This window comes from Aquarana catesbeiana, linkage group LG08 (genome assembly GCF_042186555.1).
Source record: "Aquarana catesbeiana isolate 2022-GZ linkage group LG08, ASM4218655v1, whole genome shotgun sequence".
Taxonomy (NCBI): domain Eukaryota; kingdom Metazoa; phylum Chordata; class Amphibia; order Anura; family Ranidae; genus Aquarana; species Aquarana catesbeiana.
Window position 1 is genome coordinate 75,175,761 of NC_133331.1, and position 16,478 is coordinate 75,192,238.

Sequence of the window (16,478 nt, forward strand, 5' to 3'; positions counted from 1 at the left end):
GCATGACATATTTGGTATCTATTTACTGGGCGTACTATCATCTTTCACATTATACCAAAAAATTGGGGTAAATATTGTGTTTTTTTTTTTTTTTTATTTCATTAAAGTGAATGTTTTCCAAAAACATTGCTTTGAAAAACCTCTGCACAAATACAATGTGACATAAAATATTGCAACAATTGCCATTTTATTCTCTAGGCTCTCTACTAAAAATATATATATATATATATATATATATATATATATATATATATATATATATATATATATATAATGTTTGGGGGTTATAAGTAATTTTCTAGCAAAAAAATCAATAAAGCTTTAAAGTGGTTGTACACCCAGGAAAAAAAAAAAACAAACCTGCAAGACAAAGGCATAATGAGCTAGTTCAGTATGAAATACTCACCTTAGATCGCAGCCCCCGCAGCAATCCCGGCTCACTGCTCTGCCCGGCGACATGTCTCCAGGAGTTATTTCCGAGCATCGCAGGCTCCGGCGCTGTGATTGACCGGAGCTGCGATGACGTCACTTCCACGCATGCGTGCGGGAGCTGCCGTTAGCGGCACATCAGCTGAAACAACGGCACAAATAAGCCATTGCTTCAGTGTGCATGTGCCGATGGCGTCGGCACATGCTGATACAGTGGATATTTCCTAAACTGTGCAAGTTTAGGAGATATCCACGGTAGTTACTGGTAAACCTTATTATAGGCTTACCTGTAGTGAAAAGTGGTCTGTAAGGGCTTACAACCACTTTAAGCAGCCCATAGACGACTTGATTTTCTTTCCTTCCACCATGGGTGGGAGGAAAGAAAATGGTTCGATTCCCTCATCAACACAGTCAGTGTTGATGAGGCAATGCTTCCCACAGCGCTTTTGTGTTCTGCTAGCGGGGGGCGTGGGGAGCTTTCCTGGCTGGCAGAATGCAATGATTACTGCTAGCAGCTATAGGTGCCGGGAGTAATCGAATGTAAAAAAATCTGGTTGTATCAAAGTCGATCGATGGTTCAACTTGGGTACAATCAGCCTGCCCATATATGGATCAAATCTCAGTTGATCCCTGCTGAACCGGCCAAACTTCCATCCATGTATGGCTTGCTTTAGGTTTAATTGCTGTTTTTGTTCAAACGGAAGCCAATCTTTAATTGTGTATACTTTTTGTATTTTAGGCAACATTAACAGATGAGAAAGGCAAGCCATTGGCCTCTAGAGCAATTAAAGTGCGGATTGATGGAGCAGATGTCAAATGTCTAACAACTGATGCTAATGGAAGAGCCGAAACTGTGATAGACACATCATCATACTACAAGGCCAACATCACCCTTTCTGTACGTACAGTATACACATAAAGGGATAGGGATAAATACACGCCGGCACTTTTTAAAAATTTTGATTGTAAACATTAGTCTGTTAGAACATTAGAATGTATCATGCTGATGTCCAGCTTTATCGAAGCCCTCTAAAATCTCTTCAGAGTGGAAAGCGGAAATAAAGGCTTTAAAGTGGTTGTAAACCCATATTTATACCCAGTGAAGTGACTAGCCTCAGGTGATACACAGAGATGAAACAAATCCTCCTACATGTGTTGTACCTGTTTATCTGTGGCCCTGTCTTCTCTACAGCCTTCTAATGCACACATTTTACACATTGAGCTGTAGCAGGCAGGGGATGGGGATCTGATATCACACACTGCAAAGCACAAAATAATTTGATGTCTTTCTTTTACTTCCACAGGCCGTTTATGAGGATAATGACCTCTGCTATGGCCGGGATGAATATAGCAGTTACTACATCAATTCTGCTAGAAGTTACCCCTATGATGAGATAACGCTCTATCGTTCTTTCTCAAAGTCACAGAGCCATATACGTATAAGACCTCTACAGGACCTGTTGTCCTGCGATAAGCGTTACAGCATGCAAGTGGATTACTTATTCACAGAAGGAGGAGTTGGGAAAGGTGCAACTACTACCAGTATCAAATACATTGTGAGTTTTAAGCGCAAAAGAAGTCACTTGAAAACAATCATGTATATCAGCTTAATGTAGATAATCGTACCAGTATGTGTATTTTCTTCACACCCTGTCTGTGAAGGTTCTCATTTATCCAGGTCATGGCTAAAGAAGAGGAACTGGCTCGGTTAAAGCTTAATAAAGCAATGGAACCTGATGGTATCCATCCCAGAGTTCTAAGAGAACTTTGAGATATAGTTGTTGGACCATTAACAGATCTTTTTAATCAATCTCTTCTAAGAGGAGAAGTTCTCCATGATTGGCGGACAGCTAATATTGTACCTATCCACAAGAAGGGCAGCAAGGTAGAATCTGGCAATTACAGACCAGTGAGTTTAACCACTTCCGCCCCGGAAGATTTTACCCCCTTCCTGACCAGAGCACTTTTTACAATTTGGCACTGCATCGCTTTAACTGGTAATTGCACGGTCATGCGATGCTGTACATGCTGTAAACAGTGTGACCAGGCAGTGGGAAAAGCGAATAGAATTCTAGGATGCATCACTAGAGGGATCACCAGCAGGAGGAAGGAGGTTCTGATTCCCCGATATGGATCTTTAGTAAGATCTTGTTTAGAATACTGTGTCCAGTTCTGGAGACCTCACTTACAAAAAGATATTGATAAAAAAAAAAAACGAGTTCAGAGACACGTAACAAAAATGGTGAAAGGTGTGGGATATAAAACATATCGAGAGCCACTTTGGGAACTTAATATATACAGTCTGGAGGAAAGAAGGGAAAGGGGAGACATGACTGAAACCTTTAAATACATCAAGGGGGTGAATAAGGTTCAGGAAGGCAGTTTTTTCAATATGAAAAGGGTGCACGGGGACATGACCTCATACTAACTAACATGACCTCAAACTAACTGGACGAAAGTTCAAAACTAATCTTAGAAAGTATTATTTTACTGAAAAGGTGGTTGATGATTGGAATAAACTACCTACCAACAGAGGCAGTGAGACAGTCAACACTAAACAGCTTCAAACATGCTTGGGGTAAACATAAAAAAAAAACAAAAATGGGCAGACTTGATGGACTACTCAGTCTTTTTCTGCAGTCACGTTTCTATGTTTCTATATCTAGTGGTGGTTAGTCACATTCATCTAGACTTGTTCTGTAATGTTGAAGATGTTTCATAGCTCTTCCAAGCCATTTTCCAGTTCTCATGGGTTTGTTGAAGTGTTAAAAGGATGGCAGTGCCACACTAGCTTGTACAGACTTTTTAAAAGATTTGTATTTTGTAACAACCAACTCTTTTCAGGGGCTCGGCACTCCCCCTTTATCAGGGCTAAAAACTAGATGATGTAGGCACTTGGATTGAAAAGGTGAAGTACCTACATCATCTGGTTTTCAGCCCTGAGAAAAGGGGGAGTTTTGAGCCCCTGAAACGAGTTGATTGTTACAAAATAAAAATCATGCTGGTGTGGCGTTCCTATCCTTTCAAAACTTCAACAAACTCCTCTGGGGGTCCAGCAAGACCCTACAGTTGTCGGTGAGCAGACTCTAGGACTGTAAACCACCCATTGCATTTATAAGGTTCAGCGCCCCTACATCACAAAGATTAGTTCTAATGAGTGTCAGAGAAATACCCCAACATTTATATCCACACAGATAGCACCAGATCCAGGCAGATCATGGCTAGCTGGAGGTGGCGGCAGGGTGCTGTACATCATATTCTGAGTCACCGCTCCTGTCAAAAGTCTGTGCTGGCTCATGGAGGAGTTATGCAAATATAAAAAAGCCTTGATGAATAGATAGAAACATAGAAGAGTGATGGCAGAAAAAGACCAAGTGGTTTGTTGAGTCTGCCCCTCTTCACACTTTTTTTAATCAATCAATTTTTATTAGAATTTTGAATAAAACCATACAGAATTGAACCAGGTCAAATGGTTACAAAGGAGCAATAGACAAAAGAGTAAAGAGCAATCAATACAAAAAAAAAAAGAAAAGAAAAAACGAGGGCTGTAACTTACAGTTAGAACATTTTGTTGCAGCATATACAGAAGAAACAAGAAAAATAAGCAAGTCGTATGAGCTGACATTAAGGTATATAAGAAGCTTGGTGCCATTTGTTTCCTCCACTCTCTCATAATTGTGATCCTAGCAGCTAGGAGTATACGAGTTACTACAGTGCGGAAGTGTAAAGGAAAGTTGTCTATACCCAGATTTAATAATGCACCCACTTTTTTTTTTTTCATTTTTTTTTTAAGTATAGTCAGGGCTTTTTTCTCTCAGAGAATAGGTGCAGAAACTCCCCATTATGAGTCGCCTTGTCTCCGCCCCCCTATCCACCTCTGAGTATCGTTCCTTGGTTCCACACCTGACCCACCTCCCAGTAGCACCCCTTTTAGAAAATGCGGAAACAATCATTTTTTTGTGGTGTTAAGTGATTTGTATGTAATTTCTTAATGATAACAAAAAAAGCAGTAAAATAGATGCCCTGCAGCCAGCAACAATAGACCACATTCCAGCCACACTAGACCCCCCCAGCAACAATAGACCCCACCCCGGCAACAATATATCCCGCTAGCTACAAAAGACCCCCCCAGCAACAATAGAAACCACTCCAGCAACAACAGACCCCACCCCAGCAACAATATATCTCCCTAGCAACAATATATCCCACCCCAGAAACAATATATCCCCCTGGCAACAAAAGACCCCACCTCAGCAACAATAGATCCCGCCATAGCAATAGATCCTTCACACAACATTATACCACCCCATCAACAATAGACCCCTAGCAGCAACAACAGATCTTCCAGAAGCAAGAAACAATGGACCTCTCCCTTAACAGTAGATCCATCCCAGCAACAATTGACCCCTCAGCAACATAAGAAGACCACTTGAATAATACACCCCCTAGCAACAATAGATCCCCAACAGTTACAATAGATCCCCTTCGCCATTACATATATTCAGAGATGGAGGTGCCAAAATTGCACTCCCCCTCGTTCCCACTGAAAAAAAAGCCTTGAGTATAGATCTATGTTTGTCCCAAGCATATTTGAATCCACTTACTTTCGACCAACTCACTACCTCTGCTGGAAGTATATTCCAAGCATCAATAATAATATTTTCTAAAGTTAGTTTTGAACTCTCTTCCTGCTAGTATGAGGTCACATCCCTTTGTGAAAATAGCTTCACATTGAAAATACTGCCCCCCTGAACCTTATTCACACCTGATTAGGTAATGAGATGCCGCTAATACCAAAGTGAGTTCAGGTATTTATATTCTAGTCATAACTATATTAGTATTTCAGGAAATAGGCACTAGGCTACTTAATCATAAGTAAAGTAAGTATATTGTCACAAGGCAATATAAGTGGAAATGTACAAATGTCAATGGACAGGTGAAATAATCTGTTTGCATGCAGTAAACTAACTGACGTAAATGCTAGGCTTAGCAGTTATTATAAATCACCACAGTACTAAGCAAGATTAACCTAGTATAAGCAGTGCTACCAGGGTTGCCAACCGCTAGTAAATTTACTGGCAGTTTGTAAAAATCAGTGATTTTTTTACAACTGCCAGTAAATATCAGGGGCTGATCATTTCATGCTGTGTTGACTTTTTAAGTGTAAATCAAGCAAATGACTTTGTTATAGGTATTGTCAGTGTTTCAATATCATGTTTATACTGTTCAAATAGTCACTGTGTTAATTTTCAATAGGAGTTCTGTAATTTCTCAAGTTGCCAAAATGTGCTCCTCCAGTAAATTTCCCATTTTTGTCAGTAAAAAATGCTGCGGGAGGTTAGTAACCCTTATCCCCCGTACACACAATAGGAAATTACGCCAGCAAAAGCCCAATGTGAGCTTTTGGTCAGAAATTCCGACCATGTGTATGCTCCATCGGACTTTTGCTGGCGGAATTTCTGCTAGCAAAAGATTGAGAGCAGGTTCTCTATTTTTCCGACAGAAAAAGTTACGATCAGAAATTCCGATCGTCTGTAGCAATTCCGTCACGCAAAATTCCTACACATGCTCGGAAACAATTCAACGCATGCTCGGAAGCATTTTCCCGGCTCGTCGTAGTATTATACGTTACCGCGTTCATGATGGTCTAAAGTTTAGGGAACTTTTGTGTTACCGTGTGTATGCAAGCCAAGCTTGAGCAGAATTCCTTCGGAAAAGCCATCCAAGATTTTTCCGAAGGAAATTCCGCTCGTGTGTACGGGGCATTAGTGCTACTAATGAGCAGTATAAGCAGGGAATTGTATAAACAGTAATTAAAATTCTCACAGTAACTCTAGCTATAAATGACTAATGCAGTGTACACACGAGCGGACTTTCCTATCGGACTGGCCCGACGGACCGAGTCCGGCGGACAATCCGAGCGTGTGTGGGCTTCATCGGACCTTCAGCTGACTTTTCCGCTCGAAAATCTGACGGACGTTAGATTTGAAACATGCTTTAAATCTTTCCGATGGACTCGAGTCCGGTCGAAAAATCCGCTCGTCTGTATGCTAGACCGACGGACGAAAACCCATGCTAGGTCAGCTATTGGCTACTGGCTATCAACTTCCTTATTTTAGTCCAGTCGTACGTCATCACGTACGAATCCGTCGGACTTAGGTGTGATCATGTGTAGGCAAGTCCGTTCGTTCAAAAGTCCGTCGGAAGTCCGTCAAAAGTCCGTTGGACAGTCCATCGGACCAGTCCGGTCGAAAAGTCCGCCCGCGTGTACGCGGCATAACAGGTGTGTCAGAGTGCATTCTCTGTATGTCCCCCCTGAGTGTAGATATGGATATAAACACAGTGCCTTGAAAAAGTATTCATACCCCTTGACATTTTCCACATTTTATCATGTTACAACCAAAAACATAAATGTATTTTTTTGGGATTTTATGTGATAGACCAACACAAAGTGGCACATAATTGTGAAGTGGAAGGAAAATGATAAATGGGTTTCAACATTTTTTACAAATAAATATGTGAAAAGTGTGGTGTGCATTTGTATTCAGCCCCCCTGGGTCAATGCTCTGTAGAACCACCTTTCACTGCAATTACAGCTGCAAGTCTTTTTCTACCAGCTTTGCACATCTAGAGAGTGACATTTTTTGCCCATTCTTCTTTGCAAAATAGCTCAAGGTCTGTCAGATTTGATGAAGAGCGTCTGTGAACAGCAATTTCTTAAATCTTGCCACGGATTCTCAATTGGATTTAGGTCTGGACTTTGATTTGGCCATTCTAACACATGAATATGCTTTGATCTAAACCAGGGATCTACAAACTACGGCCCTCCAGCTGTTAGCGAAACTACATGTCCCATGAGGCATTGTAAACCTCTGACATTCACAGGCATACCATTGCATTGTAGCTCCAGCTGTATGTTTAGGGTCGTTGTCCTGCTTCAAGGTGAACCTCCGCCCCAGTCTCAAGTCTTTTGCAGACTCTAACAGGTTTTATCCTAAGATTTCCCTGTTTTTGTCTCCATCCATCTTCCTATCAACTCTGACCAGCTTCCCTGTCCCTGCTGAAAAAAAGCATCCCCACAATAATGCTACCACCACCATGTTTTACAGTGGGGATGGTGTGTTCAGGGTGATGTGCAGTGTTAGTTTATCGCCACACATAGCGTTTTGCTTTTAGGCCAAAAAGTTACATTTTATTCTCATCTGACCAGAGCACCTTCTTCTACATGTTTGCTGTTTCCCCCATATGGTTTCCTTTCAACAATGGCTTTCTTCCTGTCACTCTTCCATAAAGGCCAGATTTGTGGAGTGCACGACTAATAATTGTCCTGTGGACAGATTCTCCAACCTGAGCTGTGGATCTCTGCAGCTCCTCCAGAGTTACCATGGGCCTGTTGGCTGCTTTTCTGATTAATGCTCTCCTTGCCTGGCCTGTCAGTTTAGGTGGATGGCCATGTCTTGGTAGGTTTGCAGTTGTGCCATACTCTTTCCATTTTTGGATAATGGATTGAACAGTGCTCTGTGAGACCCTGCTTTAAACTTCTCCACAACTTTATCCCTGACCTGTCTGGTGTGTTCCTTGGCTCCATGATGCTGTTTGTTCACTAAGGTTCTCTAACAAACCTCTGAGGGCTTCTCAGAACAGCTGTAATAATATTGAGATTAAATTATACACAGGTGGACTCTATTTACTAATTAGGTGACTTCTGAAGGCAATTGGTTCCGCTAGATTTAGTTAGGGGTATCAGAGTAAAGGGGGCTGAATACAAATGCACACCACACTTTTCAGATATTTATTTGTTAAACATTTTGAAAACCATTTATCAGTTTCCTTCCACTTCACAATTATGTGCCACTTTGTGTTGGTCAATCATATAAAATACCAATAAAATACCTTTAAGTTTTTGGTGGTAATATGACAAAATGTGGAACATTTCAAGGGGTATGAATACTTTTTCAAGGCACTGTAGATGAGAGTATTAGTATCTGGAACCTGACCCGCAAACATCAGCCAGTTAACAGTGGGGCCCAGTCTGTATGGTGGTGCACTTGGTTATGTCCCCTTCAGTCTGCATGCAGTGGTTTGTTTTTTAGGGCTACAAGGCAAATAGGCAGTCTCTCCCTGTCCAAATTTGCTAAACAGTGGTAAAGTCATCACAGCCACAGAAGTTCACCAGTCCTGGCACTCAGTGAACCCTATCTTGGATTCTCATCTGTCTCTGATCCTCAGGGACCTGGTCCACAGTGGTTCAGTCCCCCAAAACTCTGGCCTTCAAAGGTTCAGTCTCTAATGTAGGAACACCCAGGCACAACGGTTTACACAGCTCCAGTCCCTACACAGCAAGAGAGCGTTCTATATATCACAAGCCCAGATTTTGTGATTTGTGATTTTAGGGCATTGGAATTTGCAGCCTCATTCACTTCCACAACACAGTACTCCCCACACACTACAGCTCCCATGACCCAGCATGGCTGCATCATAGTCCTTTCAGTTTCTCAAGTCCCACCGGCTCCCCCTGGTGAGTGTAGGCTAAACAGTTGCGAAGCCAGCATTAGAATCCGGTTTGGCAAAAAAGGCACCTGTAGTACAATGTCTGTAGTTGCTGTCTCTGTCATCTAAGCACCTGGCTACAGCAGTAGTGTAGTACAGGAAATATATATATATTTTTTTGGAAGGGGAGGTTAGATATAATAGAAAAGAGTAAAACTCCAGTCAGTTTATTTTCTTTCCTGTCTGTTTCTTGGGGCAGACTTCCCTTTATGTGCTGTCCTGCAGTCAAAACAGGAAGAAGTAAGATGAACTATCTATAAAGGGAATTCTCCTTTTAGACAGTTGACACTAGAGCAGGTGTCCCCATTGGGAGATTTTCGCTCATCTTTTGTTCTTTCAACCATTGTAAAATTTTGGATTTCTCATTACTACTACTTTCTGTCTTGGAGATAATTAATGGTCACCAGGAAGAATAGATGAAACAAATCTCTCCAGAGGGGAGACAGAGAGCAATAAAAAAAAAAAAAACAGACAAAAGTTCTACCTTTTTCCTACTCTATCTAAAAACAAAAAAAATGTTTTGGATATACATAAACTATCAAGTTTTTTTTGCTTTTTCATCTAATTTGCTTTTAATTTTTTACAGTTTGTGGCAAGAAACAAAATTGCGGCAAATGGTGAAATCCCTGTTGACCTATCAAAAGGTAAGTATTTAATTTCTAGATATGTGTGGATAAGGGTTGTGTGTGGCTATGGTTCAGAGGGATCAGATGACAGATTTTACAAAAAATTGGTAGTAGAAAATGATATTTACAATAAATGTTCAACCGGGTTTCAAAGTCAAGGCACAAACATTAAATATATATAATATGACAAGGGTAGCTAAGAGCTTACCCTGCTAAATACCACTCACCTATTTATCCCATACTGTCACTTAATACACTTAAATAACCACACAACACCTGAGGTGGGTTAAATGGCCAACATGGCCTTTATTAATAATAACCAACTTTTATTTAATGATACATAATATAAACACCCACCTAAACTTCACTATGCTCACTGAAATGTATAACTTTTAAGATCCAAGGCGGTACCAGTGTATCCACAACCCTCTTTGTTTGTGTCCGAAGCCCATCTAACTGAGTTGCCACCCCAGCCACTATTTATAAAGACTCAGGGCCTAAACCCAGCTGACCTCAGCCACCCCAGGGTCCTTAATCTACACGGTCACTAGCCAGTGAACCGTTCCCACTCGAGAATACCATACCTGATGGTTCCCCACCGTTTACCCAGAATGCATCACATTCTACCACCGCCAAGGATCCCAAAATGCCCCCATTACCACTCCAAATGTAAAAACCAATACTACCATACCTATATGCAGGGCGGGAGGGAGGGAAGCTCTTGACCAGTTCAAAAGACTGTTACAGCCCCACCCACTCCTCCTTATTTTATTAACTACTGGCTCCCCCCCTTTACACCAAATATTGACCAATAATGACCTTTTAATTAAACTTAAATGTCACACCTTAAACCTGACCTTGCTGGCTTGTCTTATCACCCTGTTATGTCCCCCTCCGCTGACTGGTTCCTTCTCAGCTACGGGCTTCTCTTGACAAGGGTAGCTAAGAGCTTACCCTGCTAAATGCCACTCACCTATTTATCCCATACTGTCACTTAATACACTTAAAAAACCACACAACACCTGAGGTGGGTTAAATGGCCAACATGGCCTTTATTAATAATAACCAACTTTTATTTAATAATACATAATATAAACACCCACCTAAACTTCACTATGCTCACTGAAATGTATAACTTTTAAGATCCAAGGCGGTACCAGTGTATCCACAACCCTCTTTGTTTGTGTCCGAGGCCCATCCACCCCAGCCGCTATTTATAAAGACTAAGGGCCTAAACCCAGCTGACCTCAGCCACCCCAGGGTCCTTAATCTACACGGTCACCGCCAAGGATCCCAAAATGCCATAGCGCAGCAGGTATGACACCTTATGCCTGCGCGCTCCACCACACCTGAAAAGCCCTCTGCACTCCATCCTCCAAACCTAGAAACCATAAATCAGTACCCACTGCATTGAGGTGAACTCCATCACCCTTGAGGAACCTCCAAGTCTCAGATTCTAAATCCAAGTGCCTAATGACCAGACCTCCGTTCCTAATAAAAAATCTTCCTACCTCCTTATTGACTTTCACCCAGGCTTTATTGATTCGGTCCAAAGATCTGGCCTCTCTCCAAAAAGTACGTGCCACAATCTCCGACCAAATAAATGTGGTGCCTGGGAAATCACATCTAAGTCTGAGAAAATCAAACCGAATGTCCCGAATCAGTTCCCTGGATCTCCTGACAACCAGATCATTCCCCCCTGCGTGGATAACCACAATATCAGGAGCCCTGTCCCACCGTGCAAATTTATGAACCTCAGGAACCACCTTATTCCACATCATCCCCCTCACTCCAATCCACCGGACACTACCCACCTCCCAGGACAAACCTAGCTGCCTAGCTGCGGGCCTGACTTCTGCCCTCTTGGCCCCCCAGTAAAAAAAGGAATGCCCGAGGATCCACACCAGGCATCTGCGACCTGAAACAGACAGAGAAGAAACATTGCCCCACCACCTGCACCCGAACACCACGTAACATGCACAAACTAAACACACAAAAAGGCAGGAGCAAGATGCGGAAAATGCAGAAAGAACATGAAAAAACACACACCTCTTGGTTAAATAAGATGAGGTCTGACATAAAGCCTAAACCTGTCTGATTCCCATCTACCGATCCGTTTAATAACTGCTGCCCCCAGGCCCCATCTAGCTGCCTCCGTAGCTGCGCCAATCCAAAAAGAGTGCGAACCAAACTGACTGGGAACCAAGCCTGCCGCCGTAAGACACTTGCGGAAAACTGCAATGAACTGGAAACGTGATAAGAACGAGCCATCCATGTGCAGCAGGAAAGGTCCCTACCTATTAGGCCTGGCTGCTGCCAGCTGCAATACAGCTGAGACCGTGCACAGCCCGGCCTCAACCCCCCGATACAGCTCCAACACGGCCCCTTTACCAGTCTGGTCCGTTTTTGACTTCTGAATATTAATACTCACCGAGTCACCATGCAGCGTCACATCCTCCTTCCTAAGACCCCCAGCAACACGCTTAGAGGGGCTGACCAGCTCCCCTATGCGTAGGGCCCCAAAGAAAGCCAATAAAAAGGCAGCATGAAACAATCGCTGCTCATACGTCGTAATGCACACCCGTGGTATAGTTGCCACTATCTTCCGTAACGTATCGAAAGAGACCGGGCGCCTCTGATCCTTAGCCTTGGAACCCTTGCGATAGCCCTTCAAGGCTTGACGCACGATGAACGACTTCGTGACGTCCACCTCTCCCTGCATTTTGAACCAAAAAGCCAATCCCGCTAACTTACGTTCAATCGATGCCACAGAGGCCCCTTGAAGAAAATTATTAATGATAAAGTACAAGACCAACGTCAACTCATCGTCCCGAGGCTCGAGCCCCCCTACCTCTGCCACCAACGAATTCCATTCCTTCCATGCACCAGCGTATGCTCCCCACGTCGTCTCACTCAGTGACTTGCAAATCAATCCTGCGGCGACTCCGATGCGATCGCCCATAACCTCTGAGGACAGAGGGTACCATGCTGCTCCGCCTCCGGTGCCAATACACGGAATTCCGTCCACTGCGAATGAGACAAAGCATCCGCAATCCTGTTAGAAACCCCCGGAATGTGAACAGCATAGATGAACACATTAAGGCGAAGGCATAACAACACCAAATGGCGCAGCAATCGCACCACTGGGAGAGAAGAGGCCGATAAATTGTTGATGGCAGTAACCACTCCCAAATGATCACAATGGAAATGCACTTTTTTATTCTGTAAGGCACTACCCCAAATTTCCACTGCCAGCACTATAGGAAAACAATTCCAAAATTGCTAGGTTACGCAACCAACCCTCCGCCCTCCAATCATCAGGCCAGCCTCCCGCACTCCACTTACCCTGGAAGAACACTCCATATCCTCCTGACCCTGCTGCATCAGTAAACAACTCCATGTCCACATTGCTAACGGGGCCTGACATCCAAACTGATCTCCCATTTTAAACAGCCAGGAAATCGTCCCATACCCCAAGATCCGCTCGATGATCCAGAGTCAGACGGATGAAATGCCTGGGGTTGCTAACACCCGCCATTGCCAACGACAGTTGACGACAAAATATCCTATCCATTGGGATAATTCTGCAGGCAAAATTCAATTTGCCTAACAGAGACTGCAACTCTTTTACCCGAACCTTATGTCTGCCCCCCAAGTCCTTAACTTCCTGCCTCAAAGCCACAAGCTTGTCTTCTGGCAGACGACACTCCATGGCCAGGGAATCAATCGTTATTCCCAAAAAGACCAATTCTGTTGTGGGGCCCACTGTTTTTTCGGGTGCCAATGGAATTCCAAAACAAGCCGCTATGTGCTGCAACATTCCCAACAGAACCGCACAAGCATTGGAATCCGCCGGGCCAATACACAGGGAATCATCCAGGTAGTGGATGACAGAGTTCAACCCTGATACGTCACGTACTACCCATTCCACAAAGGAACTGAAGGTCTCGAACAACGCACAGGAGATGGAGCACCCCATAGGCAGACAACGGTCGACGAAATACGACCCCTGCCATCTACAGCCCAATAAGTGCATGCTATCCGGATGAACAGGAAGCAAATGAAATGCTGCTTTCACAACCACTTTTGCCAACAAAGTGCCCTGGCCATACCTCCGAACCCATGTGATCACGGCATCAAATGAAGTATAGGTGACCGCACAAGCCTGCGGGTCAATACCATCATTCACCGACGCCCCTTTCGGGTAAGAAAGATGATTAATCAAACAATACTTTCCCAGCTCCTTTTTGGGAAACACTCCCAAAGGGGACACTATCAATCCCTGAAATGGCGGGGAAGAAAAAGGACTGCCCATCCTACCCAAAGCAACTTCCTTCCGAAGTTTCTCCGTTACCACCTCAGGGAACAGGCGAGCCGACTGTAAATTAGCCGGAATCGGGAGAACTGTAACCAATGAGCATGGGATTCTAAAACCCACAGAGAATCCCTCCCCGAGGAGTCGAGCCGACTCCCAGTCCGGATACCTATTTAGGAAAGGAAACATCCTTCCCACCATCACCGGCGTCCTCCCTTTTTCCAGACCCATCTCCTGTCTTGTGCTTACCGGCCTTAAAACACCTGGTGAAGGCATGACTGCCCCCGCATCCTGAGCATTCATGTTTGAAGTGACAGGACCCTCCGAAACGACAAGAGCTGTCATTGAATTGCCAGCAGACCCCCTTCTTTCTAATGGCCGACGCACCTGGGGTGGAAGCACCACCAGCCCCTCCTGGAAAAAACTGATTCCCGGTCCTGGCCGGGGTCATAAGTTTCATCCAAAGCCCTATGTCTTTGTGATCCCAGCGGATAGCTGGTCGGACCGCCTTACGTTGCCGAAACTGCTCGTCATAGCGCAACCATGCCATGCCACCATAAACCCTATTCGCCTCCCCGATCGCGTCTAGATAACAGAACAAGGCTGAGCAGCTCGCCGGTTCCTTTTCGCCAATCACACTGGCCAGGATTGCAAATGCTTGCAACCAATTATTAAACGTATGAGGAATCAGACGATACCTCCGTTTTTCCTCATCTTCCTTTTTACTTTCATCCGGCTTGACACAATCCAGATTAAATTTTTCCAGGGGGAGCAGAGAAAATATCTCCACATATTCCCCTTTCCAAATCCTATCCCGAACTTCCTGCTTTAGGTGTGCTCCCAGAGGTCCCTCGAAGCATACATATACTTCGCACTTCGCCGCGTCAGCCAGTCTTACCTTATCCGCAGCCTTGTCCTGTGGATCCTTCTGATTTTCTGCCACAAGACTACCTTCTTGCAGCGCATCCCCCGTTGTCCCTACTGTCGCAGGGGTAGAGGGGCTCATTACCGCCTCTGCCGGTCCCACGGACGTATCCCCCACTGCAGCCGCTCCTCCAGTCACCCCTCCACTACCAAGCTTCTGCAGCAATTCTTTTAAACCCATCAGTACTTCCCTCGTTAGTCCTTCCGTCCCCGGGCCTCCATCAACAACCCCCCTTGCCCCTGGGCTCCCAACCCCGACAACACAGGAGGAGAAATGAAAGGTAAAATAGGATGAGACTCACCAGGCTTCATGGGGCGGAAAACCCCTCCAGCCGCCGGTCCGACTTCCCTCACGGCGTCCCCAGGGTCCTCCACCAGCTCACCCTCCTCAGCACTGCTGGCATCCGATCCCCGCTCCTCCAGTGTTCCTCCGGTCTCAGGCAGCCGCCGCAGCTTCTTCCGTTCTCTCTCCTCCCTTTCACCGGCAGTCGTTCTGTGCGCTGACAGGCTCGCCGGCCTGATCCGACCTCCGCTCCCGCTGACGTCATCATCCTGCGCCCCGGCCTGACCTGGGCATGCAGGCGCCACCTGTAGTCCGGAGGTGCGCGGTGCAGCAGCCAAACGTCCACGGGCAGACGTGCCCTCCTCTCCCGCCAGCCATCCGAATCTCTTGGTGTGCCACCGGCTGCCTCTCACTCCAGGCCGATGCTCGCAGCTCCAGCTCTCCCACGCTGAGCCGGTGTGCTGACCGGTACCTTGCCAGGCACACCGGCCGCAGTAACCGGAATCCGGGCGATGGAGAATGGGGGTGGCGCGGATCGCCGAGGTGACCCCATCCCCCGCAGGCTCCGCCTCGGATGGGGATTCCTTCCAGGCTCACCCCCGTCCAAGGCAGGCATGCGCTTGGCAGGGGGGCCTGAAGGTTCCGCTTGCAGGCTCCCGGTGCGGCGTTGAGCCTGAGGGGTTCCATCAGGTGTAAAGCGCTCAGGGGGTTTAGACCTCCTAGCGCGCTGGGGCGCAGGTCCCAAACTGGGGGAACTCTGCTGGACCCCTTGCAGAGAAGCCGACACTTTGCTCTGTATCCAGTCCACTCCATGAACATCCGCAGCTGCTCTAAGCTGAGCTAAAAGTTGCTGTAGCTCACTCATTTTAAACAGGAACTCCACTCCCAATGTCCAGAGACACCTGACACTCTTGACCAGAAGCTCTTGACCAGTTCAAAAGACTGTTACAGCCCCACCCACTCCTCCTTATTTTATTAACTACTGGCTCCCCCCCTTTGCACCAAATATTGACCAATAATGACCTTTTAATTAAACTTAAATGCCACACCTTAAACCTGACCTTGCTAGCTTGCCTTATCACCCTGTCATGTCCCCCTCCGCTGACTCGTTCCTTCTCAGCTACGGGCTTCTATATGAAGAAAACAACAATCATGCAGTGTTTACATGGACTTGTTGCCAGAGGCTTGCATCCCTAAATAGGATCTTCAGCCAGGGTTCCCAAAATAAAACGTCAGCAGCTACAAATGCTGTAGCTGCTAACTTTTAATAAGCGGACACTCACCTAACCAAGGATCCAGCGCTGCCCTCACCCGAGCTGGTTCTTCACTGGTCTTTGGGTCCCTGATGGCA

At 45.2% G+C, this 16,478-nt stretch overlaps 1 protein-coding gene across 1 annotated transcript in view; it reads left to right on the forward strand.

Moving 5' to 3' along the window:
• LOC141105850 (alpha-2-macroglobulin-like protein 1) overlaps positions 1-16,478 on the forward strand; it is a 168,101-nt gene that overhangs the window by 55,556 nt on the left and 96,067 nt on the right. The window contains exons 12-14 of the mRNA XM_073595991.1: positions 1,169-1,327; positions 1,734-1,985; positions 9,566-9,623. Of these exons, the coding sequence (XP_073452092.1) occupies positions 1,169-1,327; positions 1,734-1,985; positions 9,566-9,623 (469 nt within the window). The remainder of the gene's footprint in view (positions 1-1,168; positions 1,328-1,733; positions 1,986-9,565; positions 9,624-16,478) is intronic.